The sequence below is a fragment of the Podarcis melisellensis genome, assembly GCF_964234715.1.
Source record: "Podarcis melisellensis genome assembly, chromosome: 5".
NCBI classification, from domain to species: domain Eukaryota; kingdom Metazoa; phylum Chordata; class Lepidosauria; order Squamata; family Lacertidae; genus Podarcis; species Podarcis melisellensis.
In genome coordinates this window covers 99,533,067-99,554,325 of record NC_138537.1, presented here as the reverse complement: position 1 = coordinate 99,554,325, position 21,259 = coordinate 99,533,067, and the positions used below count along the sequence as shown (strand labels likewise).

The following is a 21,259-nucleotide window of genomic DNA, read 5'->3' as shown; positions in this document are numbered from 1 at the left end:
ATACACAAAGAAAGTGTTCCCCCTCAACATATGCATTCAATCCCTCAGAAGCCAGATCACTACCCTACTGCAAAAACCTTTCCTTTTAAATTCCCTCCCTGAAAGAGGGTCTTCCACACATTGTACTCAGAGAAATAAAGGTTTGCTTAAAGGTTAAGTCTACTGGCAAGTGCACCCTTATTCATTGTCAGAAATTTAAACGTTGCAAGTGCTTATCCATTTCTTGTATGCCAGATTTAGGAAGCCATCGGCTGCCAATCTACCACCTATAGCTTATCAGTCCACTTCAACGAAGTGTACTCCTATAATTGTTCTGGGTTCAGTTGAGATTTCACACAACAGTAATTTGTAGAGCAAGATAATGTTTGCATCAACTTTCTGTTTTTATTAATAAAGATACTGCTTCTACTAACAGAAGCACATTGGCTCATAACATGCACAAACATATAGCCTAAAGTAAAAAATAGTGATTCTTAGACTTTACAAAGTCTAGATATTCACATTTCAGTAGTTCAAAACAGGAAGCGCTTTTCCATGTCTAGGTCTTGCCCGCTGTTGTAAGTTGTTGGCCAGCATAGGTTCAGGATAGTGAGCATTAGGAGCTGGTATATTCATACTCCAGAGCACATTTCTATAGTTTATGAAATAGTAAAATAAATAGTTTCTGATAATCTAAGCATATGAAGACTCCTTTAATACAGTACAATTCCTTTTTGAACAAGGATGTTTTGGGTTGCACCTGCTGGTTCTGCATTTGCTCTGGGCCCGAGATGGGATTATGTGAACCTTATGTGAGGGGCAAGATAGATATCATTAATGTTCCATTTACTATTTTCCAAGCGTAATTGAAATTTCTCTTTGTAATGCAAGGCATTTTATGTTTCCCCAGCTCCGTAAATCCTAGACTGTGTAGTGAGGAACAGTAGTGTGCAATGATAAGGATCAGGTGTGCCTTGAAAACTGAAGTTATTATGTTTTTGCATCTAACATCATGTGTTCCTCAGAACACACTCTTAATATTCATCATTAGTTCCCACATTCTCTGCCAAAATATGGACAGTGACTTAATTCCAAAGGACTTGGACACACCAGAATTCCCAGTGCTGCCTAAACCGTAGCTGACTACTGTGAGGGAAAATCCGAAGCATCGCCATTGCACCATGCTGTTTTGGCTTACTGGGTTCAGGGGAGGGTGAGAGGCAATATTAACTGGGCTGCCTCACTGCTGTAAGAAGAAAGACTTCACTCGCTCTGAGCCAATCAAGAAATCAAAGATACAAAATTTTAAGAGTAGAGTGAAGTGTGCCTCTGCCTCCTATTTTAATCCACCCATCCCCATATCAAGTATTTGGGGAAATTGTCCTGGTTTTTAGACTCCCCCCATCTCAGAGACTTGAATTATGATGCACCAAGATTGATCCCACGTCGTACCTCCTGTTCTCTGTTCCATCCCCCTCTCTCCACAACCCTTTCCAAAAAAAGAGATGAAAATGGATAGGCCAGAGCAGTTGACTCATTGCCAAACTGAGAGCAGACTGTTACACAGTTTGGTTTAGTAGGGGGCCAGAGCTTCTGCAAGTATTAAGGGAAAAATGCAGACGAAACAGATACTCCAAACCTGCTGACTATTGTAATTCTAGAGCTGGTCAGACTATTTCGAAATGAGCAAATGAGTTTGTATATAGTGTGCATATTAGGTTGTGATTCGGTAGGCATTTCTCCAAATTATTTAAAGTCGCCCCCCCCCCTGCAGTGGTTATAATCCTAAATCCATTTGCTGTGGTTTGCATGGGTTTACTGAAATCAGTGGTCTCTCTGACTAGTAATAATCACTCATGGCGGGACCAACAGACCTTGAGATTTTGTTGGATATTTAAAAGTTTTACAGTTGAAGGTGGGGAACAAACCAAGAATGAATTTTATAGATTCAAATATCAAAATTGTCAATATTGAAGTTCAATTGAGACAACTCATATGAACCCCCTCCATCCTCCTGCACAGCACCTCTCTCTGCTAAGCAGAGGAAGCAGGCCCATGAGGCTGCAGCGCACACATGTTCCTCCAAATCATGGTATATTCAGGCTTTGCTTCAGTTGGAGACAAAGGAGTTAAGCCAAAGATTCACATAAGGGGTCCTAGGAAGGAGATCCAAGCACAGGGAAACAACATGGAAAAATAGTCAAGTTATTTAAGGCAGTATTTAGACTTTGGGTGGCTGATAATAATCAGAATTGCAGAAAAAATGGTTGTGGACAAGACACAACAGATGGGGCATATCATGAAGGGCTGTGGGGGTACTTACACTTGCTTGGAAAAGAACAGGAGGCAAATAAAATAATAATTGAGGAGTATAACTGAATTGTATGGATAATGGGAGAAGAGAATGATTAAGTTCCAATGAGAAATATTACATGGAAAATGACTTGTATGCTGTTAGCACATGTATTTCAGAGCAGTTTTGCACTTACTTTATGTTACAAACCTGAACTGGAACTTTCAGTTCCTTCTCCTGCTTCTGCTGCAGATGGATAGGACCTGAACCAATGGCTTAAAGTTCAAGAAAGGAGATTCCAACCAAACATCAGGAAGAACTTTCTGACAGTAAGAGCTGTTTGCCAGTGGCACAGACTCCCTCAGGAGGTTGTGGACTCTCCTTCCTTGGAGATTCTTGCATTGCAGGGGGTTGGGACTAGATGACTCTCAGGGTCCCTTCCAACTCTACAGTTCTCTATTCTAGTTGTAATGGCTAAAACAGGCCTCCCCCCCCCCCTTGTGGGGAGCTTAGTCACTCTAGGAAGAAATGTAGTGTGGGGAAGTCACATCTGTTTTCTGTCTTAGTCTGTATTGTTGCTGTGGTTTGAAGGGTTTTAGGAGTGGCCTCAAAATGTGAAATCCAACCACATAGTGGTTAAAATGAGCAGAAACCACTGGAGACACCAGCTGGATGTAGAAGGGTTTCTTGCAGATTGAGAGTTTTTCATTTTATTGAAAAAGTAACTCTACCTAGCACATTTCAAACAAAGTTACTGAACATTCATAGCTGAGCCTGTAATACTAATTTACTGAAGTGTATTTATTGTCTTATTTTCTATTCTTCCCAAATATACTGTGAATGGACAGACTTTTTGTCACCCTGGACCCACCTCTTTTTAAAAATATTATGGAATAGCACTTCCAATTCAGGTTAACAGCAGATTGCTGCAACCTAGTAACCCAATTAATTGCAAGGTTCTCAGTGGCCCCTAGTAAACCTTAAATTACCTGTTGGGGGATATCTATCTGTCTTGTCTGTCTGTCTGTCTACCTTCCTATCTATCTATTTCGTATACACATACTCTTCTTTTCGGCTGAAAAGAGGAGGGATTCAAAGTGTCATACAACAAAAGGGAAAAGGTACAATAAAAGGAAACAGAAGAAGACCAAGCAGCTTAGTAGACAGCTATTGAAGCTAACTGAGGTGCCAGCCAGTCAGAAGAAGTGTGTGAAAAAGCCACTTCTCCCCTGGTAGTGTTTGCTTCTCATTCATGGTTAAAAGAGGTGCTTTTCAGGTGAGAACCAACCCTTTGTATGGCACAGTGGGTGGTGTTGGCGGGCCTCAATGCAGCTTGAAGAATGAGCCTGCCTGGGTGGTAACATTCTTCCAGATTTTTCCCCTGTGCACATCTTCTTGTCCCACCAGGAATCCATGCATGGAAATCACATTTAAATAGGGCAAGTACACATGCAAATAGAAGTACTAAAAAGCCTGAAAAGCATAATAGACTTCCCTTATAGGCTCTGAGAACCACTCATACTTACGACTTACTTCATCAAACCTTTATTAGGCATTACAAGTATAAAGGTAAAGGGACCCCTGACCATTAGGTCCATTCACAGACGACTCTGGGTTTGTGGTGCTCATCTCGCTTTACTGGCCGAGGGAGCCTTCATACAGCTTCCGGGTCATGTGGCCAGCATGACTAAGCCGCTTCTGGCGAACCAGAGCAGCGCATGGAAACGCCATTTACCTTCCCGCTGGAGCGGTACCTATTTATCTACTTGCACTTTGACGTGCTTTCAAACTGCTAGGTTGGCAGGAGCTGGGCCTGAGCAACGGAAGCTCACCCCGTCGCAGGGATTCGAACTGCCGACCACCTAGGCTCTGTGGTTTAACCAACAGCGCCACCTGCGTCCATTATAAAACACTCATACAATTTGGGGCTATGCATGACTTGGGGCTAGATGGCACAATTTCACTTCCATAGAGATAAATTTGGGAAAGATATTAATTGGCTATATCTGATTCTAGCCAATTAAAATCTAATTCTAATTCAAGCAACTTCAGTTAACTATATTTAAATGTCATTTATGCTATTGAAAAGCATTTACTTTCTCCTTATGTGTATGAGTCTTTGGTAGGGTTCCAGGCTTAAGTCTCTTTACAAACCAAATGTTTTATAATCCAGCTCTCACACATAATTCTTGTTGTTTTAGGAAATAAGAAGTGTGGGATCTACATGGGATTCTGTTGGTAACATAAGAGGAGATGCTCTAGTGTTGTGCACCTGATATTTGGAACGGAGGGGGAAATCTTTCACAGGATGTTCACAAGAATTGTCTCATACCACTAGGTTTTGTTTGCAAATCACCATCAATATATATAGCATTTTACAGAGGAGCAAAAACACAAAGGGCTTTCAGTCTTAAGCAAGGAACAGACAAGGAAGGTGATCTACCAGATTGACTTTCCTTTCATGTACAGATGTACACACATCCTGTTTTCAAGTTAATAATGACTTATGCTTACATTTCTTGAGGGTATGGATATATGGTGGTGCAGTTCAGCACTCTGGTGATTTTCAGTGAATTCTGAAACATGCCATGGATTTGCAACTTCTCCAAAGGGCAACCTGTCCAAACGCAAAAAAGTGTGTTAGACAGTGCGGGGGGTGGGGAGTGGGCATTGCTGCCTTTCCATTGCTAGAGGCATGAATACGTCACCCGTATGACATAATTTTCTTAGTGTTTTCTGTAAAGGTGGTGTATGTGTGTTTAACGTTTATGAGGAATTAAAGCCAAAAGAAGGAAAGAAGGAAGGGCAGAGCATCATCTGTATATTCAGTGGATGCTTCTTCTGTAGATGGATGCTGTTACAGAAGCCCGTCTCTCTGCCAAGCAGTGGCAAGAGCACATGGGGCCACAGGCTCTCACACAAGGTGTGTGTCCCTTTGGAGAATGGGAGACCCAGGGGAGACGGTCATACACCTTCAGTCTGCATGGAGGGGTCCAGATCTTACGGCATAGTCATTCCAAGAGGCAGCAGCATCAGCTGCCTGCAGCCAGCGCACTCCAAGGATGGATCTCCCCCCTTTTTCCTTCTTCCCAGAAGCCCCCTTGCCCTCCACCAGAGCAGTTGCCCTGGCAACTTCCAAATCCCCAGTCTCTGGTCCCCCCTGGGGCAAGTCTTGTCTTGTTAACGACCCTCAGTGGCTCTCTCTTGTTCCCGTAAGGCCCCTAGCTTGGCCAGGCTACCCAAGAATCCCTTGTATTTCTCCCTTGTATTTCTCCCTTCATACCACAAATACGGAAAATCCTAGCAGTTATTAATTTTACTCACATCTATAACAATACTTTGGATTTACATTTAATTTATAATGTTGAGTTGCACAGTTTGAGATTTATTGATCTAAGTGGTCTGATAATCATTGCTTTCTAGGTACTATCACTTATATTTGTATGTTTGTTTGTACCTGTGAAGGTCATGAACACAGATGGAACTAGCAGGAGAGTCCTTGTGGAGGATAAGCTTCCTCATATATTTGGTTTCACTTTGTTGGGGGACTATATTTATTGGACAGACTGGCAAAGGCGAAGCATTGAGCGAGTTCATAAGCAGACAGCGGAAAGGGAGATCATCATAGACCAGCTTCCTGACCTCATGGGTCTGAAGGCTGCAAATGTCCACCAGATACTTGGTGAGTATCCTAGATACACTATTAGGTTAAAGAGGGTGTTTAGTAATCAGTTGAAAAGGGAGGTGTTTCAATTGAGGAACCTTTCTGTGTGTTTAACCACAGAATGAGAAAGTGGGGACTTACTTCATATTTTTTTAAAAGCAACAAACTCAGTCAAAAAAAAGTCCACGTTAACTTTGGTGAAAAGTTCTTTGTACCACCTCAGTATCCAAGATAAGGGACTAGATCTAATAGCAGCTCCAAACGGCAAACTTGATATTTAATTCACCTGGGGATACCCACCCTTTTCTCCATTCTCCAGAAAGAGAGTGCACGTTATGTTGTATTTATAGGATTTCCCCTTAAAAATATATGCTCAAATGGGACAGAAGGCAGCACTAGCACGGGATGACAGTAGTTTGAGCCATCTGCCCCTAGTGAGAATGAGGAGGACCAAATGTTGTTTATTGTCAGTGGCCTGTAAAAAAATGGATTCAGAAAGTATCTGCACACACCCCCCCGGTCATCATTTGGCAAGGATAATTACTCCCATATTATCCTCAGTTAGCCGCACGGAAAGGCTCCACTGGTCTGGGAACAGCTGTACGCCATGGCAGCCAGACAGGAAGTGAGTCTGAATTGGCTCAGTCCACTTACGTGTGTGAGCAGATAACGTGAGTTAACTCTGTATTGCTGCACTTTTGGGGAACTTTGTGAGTGCCAACAGTCCTTCAGAATCGTGTTTATATTAGTCTCAGATCAGAGAAGAATCCTAAATGGTTTCCCCCTTCTCTCTTCTTAGGTACAAATCCCTGTGCAGAGTCCAATGGGGGTTGCAGCCACCTTTGCCTGTTCAGGCCCCAAGGTTTGCGCTGTGCCTGCCCCATAGGCCTGGAGCTGATCAGTGACATGAAGACCTGCATAGTCCCAGAAGCTTTCCTGCTGTTTTCTCGCAGAGCAGATATCAGGCGGATCTCTCTTGAGACGAACAACAACAATGTTGCCATCCCACTCACAGGAGTTAAAGAAGCTTCTGCTCTGGATTTTGATGTAACTGACAATCGCATATATTGGACAGACATTTCATTAAAGGTAATGCAGTCATGCAGTCAACACCCATTGACTTCAGGGAAAATTGAGCAAAGCCGCAACATTTTACTAGGTACTTGGAAGAGAGTTTTATCCCGTTGAAAGTCTTGAGAACCAGCCCAAATGTCTGCTGCTTAAGGGGAGTAAAAACACTGAGGATATTGGATGCACCCACTCTTCTGTCCCTTTGGAGTAGGGCAGCCCTATGCAGGACCAGCCAAATACATTTTGGCACCTGAGGCAGACCACGAAACAGTGTCCCCACCAGGGAAGAAGGGGGGAGTGAAGACCTACATTAGGAACAAGGGAGACTAAAGCTCAGGGTCAGGATCAGCTGCCCCATGGATCCTGCCACCTGAGATGGTTGCCTCACCTCTTGGGTGGAGCACAGATACTTCCTCTGTTTGTCGATACAGTGGCATTGCAAGCAAGAGAGTATAGATGTACCAGGGTTCCTTGATACAGTCCATACTACAGCTGGTAGCTGTGGGGAATCCTAGAAATCTTTTCTGGCAAGACAAAGGGGGAGTGGAGGATATGTCCCCTAGAAGCTGCTTGAGAAAACCTAACCCAGTGGCACCTGGGAGAACCTGTGCACTAAATGCTGTGTGAATCAGATGGGGGGGGGGGAAGACTTGACTAAGAAGAGCAACATTGCACAGGACCACATTGGAGCTCTAAATAAATGTTCTACAGGAGTGTGCTGTTTACTAGCTTTCATGCGTACGCTCTGTCTCTTGCCTCCCCTCTCTCTTCTGCAGACCATCAGCAGAGCATTCATGAATGGGAGTGCCCTGGAGCATGTAGTGGAGTTTGGCTTGGATTACCCGGAAGGCATGGCTGTGGATTGGCTTGGAAAGAACCTGTATTGGGCCGATACTGGAACAAATCGTATTGAAGTGTCCAAGTTAGATGGGCAGCATCGCCAGGTTCTAGTCTGGAAGGATTTGGATAGTCCTCGGGCATTAGCCCTGGATCCTGCTGAAGGGTGAGGTGCTTGCTTAATTTTCTGACTCACATCAATCAATAGATTTTATTGCATTAGCCGTGTGGCCATAGCATAATATACATAGAAATAGCAACATAAAATGGGGGTGGGGAGGTAAAAGTAGATATCGTCCTGGGCGAATACTTTTTTTTTTTTTTAAGGGGGATAACAAAAGTAACAGGGGATTTAAAACATCGAGTGACAGAGAGTACAAAAACAAAAAGACAAAAAACTGCTGAGGCTGGAGGAGGATCGTTAAGGGGTCCTTCATCTCCTCAGATTTGTCCTAGCTCCTTGTCCTTGTACAATAAGGCTACTTGGAACTTCGTTCGATTGTGCAGCGTATCGACTACAGCTGTGGTGTTAAAGAAGAAGTTGGTGCCGCTTTCCTCTTCATCACACTAAGCAGGAAGTTAGCTGTCATCTCGGTAATCCAACAATCAGAATCCTGCAGAAGAAGGGACACTATCCAAGGCTGGATTGGTAGATGAAGCTTGTTCACGAGAGGAGTTAGAAACCGAGATCTTTCATCTGTCCAGTTGGGACAGAAGAGCATTACATGTTCCATAGTCTTCAGAGCCGTGTCATTGCAGGTGCATGTTCTATTTGCGATGGGAACTCTGGAATAACGACCCGACAGAACTGCTGTGGGAAAACAGTTGAGACGGGCACAGGTAAAGGCCCTTCGCTTTGCCTCCGAAGAAATTGTGAAGCAGTATAGAGGGATCCCTTCAGGGGGTGGAATAGCTAGGGCTAAGCCTGAACACAGCCCTCTTGCATGGGAAGCTGTGTTAGAGAAGTCAAGTTGCTGTAGCTTCTTTTTGATTGGAGGTAGGGCCGCCGGGCTAATACATTCTAAGTTAAGAACAGTTTTACAGTTCAGATTGAGAAGAGAGCGGAATTTGAGGTTAATTGTAGTTTTCCAAGGAGAATTATGACTATCTCTTAGGATCAGATTGGAGAAACCACCTCTAATTCTAGCATCCAATGCTAATAGGTGGGAGCTATAGGAAATGGCTCGACTCCATGCTCGTTTTACAATTGAGGGCTGGGCGAACTCAAGACGTAAGGCTGCACCTGAGACACATCTCGGGACGCCGGAAAGAGATCTCAGAAACATGTGAAGTGGGCGATCCAAGTTACCTGATATTGCTGTAGTCCATACTTCGCAGCCATATAATAATTTAGGGACAACTTTGGCATTAAATATTTGAATTGCTGCTGGAAGGTGTTTGCCGCCCTTCTGGTGGTAAAATCGGACAATGGCATTAGAGGTCATGGTTGCAGCGAGAAAGGCAGATTGTAGATGGGTGGTCCAGGAGAGATTATAAGTGAATATTAAGCCTAGATATTTAAAGGCTTTTACCTTTTCTAAGTAGCCACCTGTGATCTTAAGCGGCTCCAGCTTGAGTTTGCGGGAACGAGTGAAGTGGAGGACTTTCGATTTTTTATAATTAATATTAAGAGCTTCCGCCTTACAATAGGTGATAAATGCATTAACTGCATTTGCTAGGTCTGCTGCTGTTCTGGATAAGATGACGGCATCATCTGCATAGAAAAGGGAAGCAATGGGGTGGCCTGCTAAGTGAGGAGGATACTTAGTTGCTAGCTTCAAAAGGGAAATTGCATCATGAAGATAGAGATTAAACAGTAAAGGGGCCGAGAGACAGCCTTGTCGGACGCCCTTGGCCGTTGGGAATGGAGTGGTAAGGGAGCCGTTGGGACCACTTCGGACGCGAGCTGTGGTGTTTGAATAAAGGGAAATAATTAGGGAGAGGAGGTGTGGATCAATTCCCAGATGGGCAAGTTTGGACCATAATCTCTGCCTAGGAATGGAATCAAAGGCGGCCTCCAGGTCCATGAAAGCGGCAAATAGGTGGCCTTGCCTTGGTGCAGTGTATTTACTGGCAAGGTGATAGAGAGTAAGACAGTGGTCCATGGTTGATGCTGACTTTCGGAAGCCAATCTGTTCTGGCGGTAGAATGTTCCTCTCATGGACCCATGAAAGAAGTTCTTCCAGTAAAACAGCAGCAAATATTTTCCCCAGAATAGATAATAAACTGATGGGGCGATAGTTCCTAGGGATGTTTGGCTGGCCGCCTTTGAAGATCGGAACTATTGTAGCTTCTCTCCAGGAGTCGGGGATGTCTAGGGCAGAGGAGATAGCGGTGAATACCGGAGTCAGCTGTTCGCTCCACCAAAGAGGATCAGTCAGGAAAAGGTCCAACGGGACCATGTCTGGGCCGGGGGCCTTGTTCCTTTGCATGGACATTATGATGTTGAAGATGCGAGTTGAGGTAAAGTTTACTGAGGGGGTGGGACTAAGAGAACAGGAACAGAGGTCCAGCGGGGATTGAAGGTGATCTGTAAGATGATTTGGAGAAGCGAAACTGGTTGAATAATAGGCAATCCATTCGTCAGCGGAAATCTGGGTAGCTGGATTGAATGGTGCCGAAGGCCTAACTAAGCGCCAGAAGGAGCAGGAGTCATGCCTCTCTACAGCCGAACGAAGAGTGGACCAAGCCTCAAGGATGTGCTGCTGTTTTTTGCAATGAATCATATTTCTGTATGTCCTTTAAATATCTATAAGCTTTGCACGGGTTTGGGGGTCGTTGGAAAATTTGATGATTCTGACCATTTTCCTAATTCGCCTTCTTAGGGCTTTACATTCCTTGTCAAACCAAGGTGATTCAGAGAAGAGGTGTTGGTGGGTAGGCGAGGTGGTGGTTATGTAAGTTGTTGAAAAAGCATCAATTAATTTCCGGTATTGGTCAGCGGGCAGAATTGGGTCAGAGGGAACTGCAGGCATATCAAATGATTTTTGTATGTCCAGGGCAAGAGAGGAGCTGATGCTTGTCCATTTCTTTGTTTTGTATACAGGGTGGCTTTGTGCCGTGGAACTGTAGTTTGAGGGGGCTGAAAATGGCTCTATTAGGTTTAACAATAGGGTCAATGGAAGGTGGTCACCACCAAAATATTCAGCCACTTCCATTTTTGTAGAGATTGAGAATAGCTCCGGCGACAATAGAATGTAGCCGACAACACTGGTTCCCCGGGAAGTGATGCACGTTAACTGCTGCGAGGACAAGGGAGTAACGTTGCCATTTGCGATGCAGAGATCGTTTTCCATGGTCAATTGGGCCATCAGCCTCCCCGACGCATTTGTTATGGGATCAAGGGAGCATCTGTTTCCCCAGGGGGGCTGCAGGGGATTGTCCAGGAGTGCTGCGGAAGATAATATACCATCGTCGTTGGGACCTATTCTTGCATTAAAGTCGCCTAAGAGGATTTGAGGAAGTCCTGGGTTAGTTGTTTGAAGATCATGAAGCCAAGACGAAAGTTCAGACCACCTTTCGTTGCGGTCAGAATCATTAATTACTGGGGGCAGATATACTGTAGTTATCAACCATGGGCTTTTGGTCTTTGGAAGATGGATCTTTATAGTGAGAAAGTAAGGGGAAGATTTAATTTCCTCGCAAATAGTGAGGGATAAGCTGGTTGAAATAAGACAGGCGAGGCCAACTTGAGGGTGACCCCTGTTAGTTAGTTTGCGAGCACAGGAGCTAAAGGAGCAATAATTTGGGAGAGCGATACTTTGTTGGGACCAGGTCTCTTGGAGGCACACAATGTCAAAAGAAGAGATGAAGTTTATTGCCTCAGGGTCCATTTGCTTTGTCGCCCAGCCGTTAACATTCCAGGAGACAATTTTAAGGCTCTGGGGTGGGTTTGATGCGCCTCCAATTGTCTGTCATTCGGAAAATTGGCTCAACTTTAATACGGGAAGAGGGGAGCCAATAAAGAAATCAGTTATCTTCCTCTGATGAAAAACCTCTCGTAAAGGCGGAGTGGGATTTACAAGGTCATCTGACTGTTGAGCTTGGCCCCTTATCTACTAGGACAGGGGTCTGCAACCCGCGGCTCTGGAGCCGCATGTGGCTCTTTTACACCTTTGCCGCGGCTCCGGGGCGGATACTAGCAAGGGGAGGAGGCGCATTGTGTGCCCCGACACTCCCCACTGTGGCGGGCGCTGTACTGGCTGTGACGTCGCATGGGGGCGGTGCGTGCGTTAGTCACGCTCCCTCCCAACGTCACCTTCCCACCCGCCCGCCCGCTACATTGTAAGGGGCATGTGCTATGGTCACTGCATTGAAAGGGGGCATGTACGCTGGTCACTGTTTTGAAGGGGAGTGAAGAACACACACACACACACAAAAAGGTAACTTGTTAATTTAACGTTTATTTCTATGAGGAGGAGTAATTCTGAGGGGTCAAACAAAGAAATAATTTTAAAAAGTGACAAAAAAGTTATTTTTATAATGACGAGTTTTGCAGCTCCCAGTTTTTTTTCCTTCGGAAACGGGTCCAAGTGGCTCTTTTTGTCTTAAAGGTTGCAGACCCCTGTACTAGGAGTAGGACCTTGAACAGGGGCGGACCCCTTTTCCAAAAGAGTTTGGAGGGCCACCCGGGGTGGACCAGCTATCTGACTCAATTTCAGCAAGATTTGAGAAAATGCTGACTGTCCTATGAGAATTTAGGCCAGTGGTTTCAAACCTTGCCTTCTTTCTGTTCTTCAGATGCGTGCTGATGAATCTCTCTATGTCAGTCACAAACCCCTTACATGTTGCAGTGTTCTTGGTTATTTCCTACAGTACATTCTCAGTCCACATGTGGTGCAAGCCAGGCCTGCTGGGTCTCATCCTAGCCCTGGATGAGTGGAGAGTATATCCTGGTACATTGATCATGGCAGGAAAATATTAATTGTGGTAGACAAAAAGGAAATCTTCTTTACTTGTTGAATAACCCCTGGTAAACCCTAACTCATCAAAAACAAGGTTTGCCCATGCCAGTGATTTTCAAACATGTAATGCCAAGGAATAATTGGAATAAAATAGGCAGTATAAGGGTATGATAATGTGATCCATAGAGTAGATAGGATCATATGTTGTTACACCAGAGGTAATGGACTTTACTGTACTACAGTTGCCATCCTCCCTTCGTCTCTCACCATTGGCTGTGTTTGGTGGGAGTTGGAGTCCAACAATGTCTGGAGGGTCACAGGTTAGTCATCATCACTGTCCTCCTTACAATCCCATGCCATGACAGAAACAGTCTAGATCCAAAGCTGCAGATTACTTGGCAACTAACAAGCTGCAATAGCTTATTCAATCTTCAGTTTATTTTGCAGTATAAAAAGATGTTGAATTTCCCCTATACAGTGGTACCTCAGGTTACATACGCTTCAGGTTACAGACTCCGCTAACCCAGAAATAGTGCTTCAGGTTAAGAACTTTGCTTCAGGTTGAGAACAGAAATCATGCTCCGGCGGCGTGGAAGCAGCAGGAGGCCCCATTAGCTAGAGAACAGTTTCAGGTTAAGTACGGACCTCCGGAACGAATTAAGTACTTAAACCGAGGTACCACTGTACATTTTTCAGGCAAAACCATTAAAAGATGAGTGCCAATAAAAACAATGTATCTTACTTAATATAATAACCAGGGCTTTTTTTCAGCCGGAACTTACTAGAACTCAGTTCTGGCCCCTCTCAGGTGGGCTCCATTGCCATTATGAGAGAACAAGGGAAGCGTTCATGGTGAGTTCCAGCACCTCTTTTTCTAGAAAAATAGTACTGATAACAACTAAAATAACCAATTAAAATACAATTAAAATCATCCAGCATCCAGCATAGTGGATTATAATTACCACAACAAACAGAAAAATCAGTAGGTGGTCTGCCAAGACTCTCAGCAATTTTCAAGTGGTCTGTGGGGAAAATGCTTGAGAACCACTTGCTCTAGTCCGTTGCCTGCTGCCCTCCATGATCTTACTGTATAGTCCACTTTTCCTCTAAGACACTCAGACCGATGTACATATATTCCTTCTTTATCTTCCACAGCAGCCCTGTAAGGTAAGTTAGGCTGAGAGTCATTAGTTACCCAAAGCTACCCATTGTTTGCAATGGCTGGGTGAATATTTAAGCCTAGGGATCTATTATACACAGTACAGTGAAACTATTTACCTCTCAAAAGAAATGAAAGTTATTGAAGGAATGGGTTTCCCAAACCCCGAAACTGACTGTGCAGGCAGTTTTTAAACTGCACCAAAATCCCCATTTCTCCTTAGCTAAAATGCATAAACTTTAGCCGTTGAGCAAATGCAAAACAAGAACACAGCTCTCTCCCTTATCAGTTTGACGGCAAGACTGGCCTTGACTTTACCAGTAGAACAGACACAGACATGTGTCCTGACCACAAATGACGCAGAGACCCAAGTCTGAGACTAACGCCAGAGCATGTTCTCGGAAGTAGTGACCTCTTGCTCCAAGATAGGAGTAGGAACAGGAATATCCTTTTATGGTCAGAAGTACAGGAAGGAAGATCCTTTTATGGTTGAGAGTACCAGAGCAGGAACATATGTGATGTCAACCTGTGTACGTACGCCGACGTAGTTGGGCTCCTAGGGGAGGAGTGAGAGGGTGCCTGGAGGATATATAAACTGCATGAAACCTGTCATTTCTTTGTACTTGCTGTGGACTCACCACACAGGTGCCTTCTGCTATCCGGAGAGCAGAATAAACTCTTTCTTTGAACCAACCTCGGTGTTATTTTGACTTCCTTCCTCCTGTCCCGGAGCAACGCAGACCCAATCGGTGAACTCCAATAAGGCTACATTATGTTGTGTGCTAAAACAAATGTTTAAGCATTATAGTTCTGATATATTTCTATGTTTTGTCTTTGGTTCTGTATGAGATGAATATGGAATATTTGATCTATATTTTCAGATTCATGTACTGGACAGAATGGGGTGGAAAGCCCAAAATTGACAGAGCTGCCATGGATGGTAGTGAACGTACAACATTGGTGCCAAATGTGGGACGGGCTAATGGGCTGACAATCGATTATGCTAAAAGAAGATTGTACTGGACTGATTTGGATACCAACCTAATTGAGTCTTCAAATATGCTAGGTACAGTTCTGCTGGTTTAGCTAGGATTCTTGAAGTCAGCTGAAGCGGGGATCAGGGTATTTAAAATACTGCCTGCTCCAGTAAACCCAACTGCTAAGGTCTCCAGTGAAATCTGACTGGCCGGCTAGCTGGCTGTCTCTTTCTCCCCTCTTCCAATCTACTGTATCTGATCCATTCCTCTTGATGTTTCATTGCCTTGTGAAGACTGTCATTCTCCAGTCTGCTCTCATGGTTAGTTATTTCAGTCCCTGTTTTGTGATTGACTGGTTCTGATACTAATTTAGTGCCTTTATTTTCTGCTGACCCATATTTTGTTTTCTTGCTTATTTTTTAATGCTATGCAATGTTTTGAACTGTGGTGCTTTTGAGAGACAGAAAAGGGGATATGTACATTTATTTTACATTGTCAGAATTACTTTGTTCTGGTGTGACTAAAAGGTTTCCCCATAAATTTCTCCATTCATTCATTTGCAAAGTTTCACTTACTGTATTTTTCACTCTATAGGATGCACTTTTCCCCCTCCAAAAATTGAGGGGAAATGTGTGTGCATCCTATGGAGTGAATGCAGGCTCCTTGGCTTCAGCGATAGCAACGCTAAGCCTCCAAAGCGCAGAGGGAACGCTCCCTCCATGCTCCGGAGGCTTTGTGTTGCTTTCACTGAAGCCTGGAGAGTGAGAGGGGTCGGTGCACACTTACCCCTCTCGCTCTCCAGGCTTCAGGGATAGCCCCTGAAGCCTTCCGAGCGCAGCGCAAGTTCCCGCTACGTTCTGGAGGCTTCAGGTTCCTTTCGCTGAAGCCAGGAGAGTCTGTGCTCGGAAGGCTTCAGGGATAGCCGTGCGCAGCCCCTCCAGCAGGAAGGGGCTGCATGGGGCTATGGCTTCTTTAGCCCCACGCAGCCTCTCTTGGTAGGGAGAGATTGCACGGGGCTAAAGAGGAAGCCAAGACAGCGCTGTCTTGGCTTGTGCCATAGCTGTGCACAGCCCCTCTGGAAGGGAGAGGTTGCGCGCAGCCTGTACGCTGCTCTTCGGGGCTGGGGGGGGGGGAATAAGATTTTTTCCCCTTGATTCTCCCCCCTAAAAACTAGGTGCGCCCTATGGCCCGGTGCGCCCTATGGTCCGGTGCGCCCTATGGAGCGAAAAATACGGTAATATTTGTTTATCAAAAGGAACTCAGGGTGGCATGCATTATTCTCCTTGCAGCAACCCTGTGAGGTAGGTTAGTGATTGGATCAAGGTTACACAGTGTAGGTTTGAAACTGAGTGCAAATTTGAAACTGATCTCCCAACTTGTAGTACTACTAGCTAATCACTGCACCACGCTGGCTCTCATGTTCATTATATCTATGAGTTACTGTAGATGTATTTGATTGCAACTGTCCTTCCGAGTGTGGGAGAGGTGGGGAAATCTTGACATCAGTATATATTTTTTTTCCTTAAACAGGTCTTGACCGTGATGTTATAGCAGATGACTTGCCTCATCCATTTGGTCTGACTCAGTACCAGGATTACATCTATTGGACAGACTGGAGCCGGCGAAGCATTGAACGTGCCAACAAGACCAGTGGCCAAAACAGAACTGTCATCCAAAACCACTTGGATTATGTGATGGATATCCTAGTCTTCCATTCATCTCGTCAAGCGGGCTGGAACGAATGTGCCTCCAGTAATGGGCATTGTTCCCACCTCTGCTTGGCAGTGCCTGTTGGTGGTTTTGTCTGCGGATGTCCAGCTCACTATTCCTTGAATTCTGACAACAGAACATGTAGTGGTAAGCCATAAACACAGTTAGGTGGTGCAGAGGGCAAAGGGCTATGTTTTCATGGTTCGTCTCAAATATTACAGTAATGTTTGAAATTTAAACCAAAATGAGCTATAGCTGTAGTGGATGGAGCAGGAATATGCCAAATACTGAGCCATTTCCACTTGTAACATAGACAGGTTTGTTCAAATCATGCAAGATTTGAATATAGGTTGCATGTGTTAGGCTTTTTGTTTTTTATTCATTGCTGAAAAACTCAGTAATTTTCTGTTTAGTTGTTTCCCTAAATGCTCAAAACACATTGTATGAATTAGTTCTCTAATCCTAACACTAAGCATAGGCCACTAGTAATATATTTCAGATTGCAGAACTCAGGGAGCCTAGAGCCTTGTTGGAGGCTATCCAGCAAGTTCATGCCTGACAACATGCTTGAATTTAAGATTTGAGCTTAATTCTCAATACTAAAGCCATAATGGAGACTATCAAGATATCCAGAGCAAAATAGATTTAAAAAATTGTGTGTGAAAAACAATTTGTATGTCACACACCCCTCGCTGTTTAATTAGTTTTGTTTTGTTTTTGCCAATTAATTAAAGATAGCAGCCCTAATTTGCTAAGTAGCATAAACATGTTTTTGTTAAATGAATAGTTTAATAATTGTTTTTGAAAATGACCGGTTGGCTTTTTTGTATTTATGTTTAAGCCCCTACCAGTTTCCTTCTCTTCAGTCAGAAGAATGCAATAAATCGCATGGTGATAGATGAGCAGCAGAGTCCAGATATTATCCTTCCAATCCATAGCCTCAGGAACATCCGAGCCATTGACTATGACCCTGTAGACAAGCACCTGTACTGGATTGACTCTCGGCAAAACATTATCAGGAGGTCACAGGAGGATGGCAGTCAGGTATCTTAAGTGTGGGTCCTTTGGGTTTCCAAAGTGGGGGGGGGGGAGGAGGAATAGGGATCTTTAAAATGGTATTCATGTTCTAAATATTTTATAAATGAATTTTGTATACTAAAATCTACTGAGTACATGTTTGCTAGTGAAATATGGTCATAGATGGAGAACAGATGTAAATAGGAATACCTCAATTTTGAGGAGGAGATCATATTATATTTCAAACCTACCTATCTCTTAGTTTTATGAGTCTTTGGCGAATTAGCTAAAATTAGCACAGATGCTGTAGATTTGTGAACAGACATCCCACAAAACTAGTAAAATACAACATTTGAGAGACCTTGCTTTAGAAGTAGAACCATAGAATATGTTATATTTTTTTTCTGTCCCTATTAAAATGGGCATGAGAAGTCAAGCTGATGTTTAAATATTCTGAATATATGTACTAAACTTCCTTCTGATATCTGAATATTAACTGTAGATTGTGTGTTACAAACAGTGCCAACCTGGTGAATTAAATATCAAAGACTGCATTTATCTGGACAGCTATTTTACTTCCTTGTTCACTTTAAAATAAAATAAAATGAAAATGAAATAAAAGACAACAGCAGGGGTGCATTCAAATGCTTCAACACGCACTAAATTGGGAAACATTTCCTGTTATATTCAAAAATGAACTCATGCATGGATAGATACATGACACTAACTGTGGGAACCACATACTGCTGACACAGAAATCTCTCTATTGGAATTACAGTAGAAGCATGAAAATGAGAAGTGCTGCACTTTTAATGGATTATTGAATCTTTCTTTCTTCTTTCTTATTTCTCCTTTCTTTCTTTCTTTCTTTCTTTCTTTCTTTCTTTCTTTCTTTCTTTCTTTCTTTCTTTCTTTTCTTTCTTTCTAAACCGCCCTCTACCCGAAGGTCTCAGGACAGTACTTATATTTGATATAAGTTTATGTGACTTTTTGTATTGTATCAGATTGTTAATGTTTGAGGTTTTATTATGCTTTTAAATGTGTTGGAAGCCACCCTGAGTGGCTGGGGCAACCCATCCAAATGGGTGGGAAAGAAAGAAAGAAAGAAAGAAAGAAAGAAAGAAAGAAAGAAAGAAAGAAAGAAAGAAAGAAAATTATTATTATATTCTGTTTCAACGCTTGGCTGTAACTTGAGCCAAGGAACTTTGAGGCTCTGAGTTATTGTAAAGCCATTGCTTTCATATAGTAATTCTGCATTGTGTGGCTAATTCTCTTCTGGTTGCTTCCTTGGATCAGTCTTCAATCTTTTTCTTTCCACCCCAGAGCTTTACGGTTGTGATGAGTCCAGTTCCAAATCAAAACCTAGACATACAACCCTATGATCTGAGTATTGACATCTACAGTCGTTATGTTTATTGGACTTGCGAAGCCACAAATGTAATCAATGTTACACGCCTGGATGGAAGGCTGATGGGGGTGGTGCTGAAAGGAGATCAGGATAGGCCCAGGGCCATTGTTGTGAACCCAGAAAAAGGGTAGGTAGAGTGTTGCATGGAATATACATTCTTAAAACTCAGCAATTAAAGCTCTAGGTTTTCTTTTTTATCAGCTCACCTTTTTGAAATAGAAGGTGCTTCTGTGACAGAGTAGCTAATGGAAGAACGGTTGACAGCAGAGTGGAATGACATGTTGGGTGGACTTAGAGACTGGTAGAGGAATGGCAGTGGGGAGTGTGGCTGTGTAAGAGAGAAAAACGGGGTGGGGGAAATAAAATGAGAGCGATTGCTATAGTTGAATAGTTAGGGGATAGCTGTTATAAAATTTGACATTGATTGTTATTGGATCAGGGAAGTACAACTTTAAAATATATATAATATCAACATCTTAGATATTATGCTCCATAAATAAATATATGGGGAAGGATAGCTTTTAAGAAAAGGACATAAATGATCTAACTCTGTTTTTATAGGTACATGTATTTCACCAATCACCAGGAGAGGTCTCCTCCTAAAATAGAAAGGGCTGCATTAGATGGAACTGAACGTGAGGTCTTATTTTCCAGTGGACTGAGCAAGCCTGTAGCCTTGGCAATTGACAACCAGTTGGGGAAGTTATTCTGGGCAGATTTTGACCTCCGGAAAATTGAGAGCAGTGACCTTTCAGGTAGAGTAAAACAACAACTTCCTTTTACCAATTTTAATCAGTGTTGTAAGTATTTCATAAACTGGTAGGAAGGAATGGGTATTCTCTCTTGCTCCATTGCTGGTTTCCCCTTTCCTCTTTATATTTTCATTGTAGTGAATTTGCAGAAATTTCTGTGACGCAAGAGCAGACTACGCTCAGTTTAAATATACAGTCATACCTCGGGTTAAACGTGCTTCAGGTTGAGCATTTTCTGGTTACGCTCCGTGGCGACCAGGAAGTAACGGAGCATGTTGCTTCCAGGTTTTGCCGCATGCGCACACTGAAAATGACGTCACGCAAATGCACGGAAGCAGTGAATTGCGACCCACAGGTGAGGGTTGTGTTCACGTCAGGATGCGAACGGGGCTCCAGAACAGATCCCGTTTGCATCCAGAGGTACCACTATACTAAAAGAATTGCTAGTGTACCCATTGAGCATTTTCTTGCGCTAAGCTCTATGGAATTGGGTGATAACCAGCTCTGTAAAGCAGCTTATCAGTATGTTTTAGATTATTATTATTTTTCAGGGCTGAGCTCTGCATTAATCTTGAGAGTGTCAACTAAGGGATGGATTGGATCTTCTGGCTAGAATCCAGAATGGACCTACAACTAATTGGAAACATCAATTTTTTTCCTTGGTATCCACTCCTGAAAACAGTATTTTAGAGTTCATTATCTGACCAAACTCTCACTGGTTTCCTTAGGAAGTGCTTATATTGAGCTGCATTTCCAAGTGATGCCCATTGCAGTCTTGGGTGGCTGCTATATAACAAGGTCTTCTCCATAGACAGAGCGTGTATTTGTAGTCAACTTCAGGTCAACACTCATTATCTGTTAGCCTGTCCCCTATGGCTGGGCAATATTTGGTTTTCAGCATCGCAATATACCACCAGCTAAACATCATGATTTTTCAGTACATCATGATATCTGATAGCATGCTTCAACTCATACATGCCAACTTCATGGGTCTGAGGACAGTTCAATGCCCCAAAGTATGCTGGGATGGGGCTGAGCGCCCCCCCCCCATGTTGAGGGGCCGGCCCCAGCTGGGCCTCCTCGTGTTGGTGGATGGCCTCACTGGGCCTCACAGCCTCCTCCCAACATGCGTAATGTTACATGTGTGTGACGTCATGCACATGCAATGAGCCCCCCCCCCAACGTCGCATGGAACTCTGCGCCTCTATGCAATTTTGTGGGCATTTTTACAATTTAAGTAAGTAGTTGATTTAATAAAAATATTAAATAAATTTCCATATAATATATTTAATATATTTTCAACTAAATTAAGAGTAGTTCAAGTTGCATCTGTTTCCGCACTCAGAGGTCTAAGTGGAATAAGCCCCATTGAATTCAGCAGGGCTTGCTTGTGAGTAGACACATTTTCTTGCACTGCTTACTGACAAACACTCTCCCCATCATTCTCACCTCAGGTTACATAGTACCCAACCTCCTATTTCAGCATAA

At 43.4% G+C, this 21,259-nt stretch overlaps 1 protein-coding gene across 3 annotated transcripts in view; it reads left to right on the top strand.

Moving 5' to 3' along the window:
* The window catches only part of LRP6 (LDL receptor related protein 6), a 106,011-nt gene that overhangs the window by 65,275 nt on the left and 19,477 nt on the right, over positions 1-21,259 (top strand). For all 3 annotated transcript variants that reach the window (XM_081913290.1, XM_081913289.1, XM_081913291.1), the window contains 8 exons: positions 5,738-5,954; positions 6,736-7,025; positions 7,784-8,010; positions 14,789-14,973; positions 16,415-16,741; positions 17,436-17,638; positions 18,935-19,146; positions 19,581-19,774. In XM_081913290.1, the coding sequence (XP_081769416.1) occupies positions 5,738-5,954; positions 6,736-7,025; positions 7,784-8,010; positions 14,789-14,973; positions 16,415-16,741; positions 17,436-17,638; positions 18,935-19,146; positions 19,581-19,774 (1,855 nt within the window). The remainder of the gene's footprint in view (positions 1-5,737; positions 5,955-6,735; positions 7,026-7,783; positions 8,011-14,788; positions 14,974-16,414; positions 16,742-17,435; positions 17,639-18,934; positions 19,147-19,580; positions 19,775-21,259) is intronic.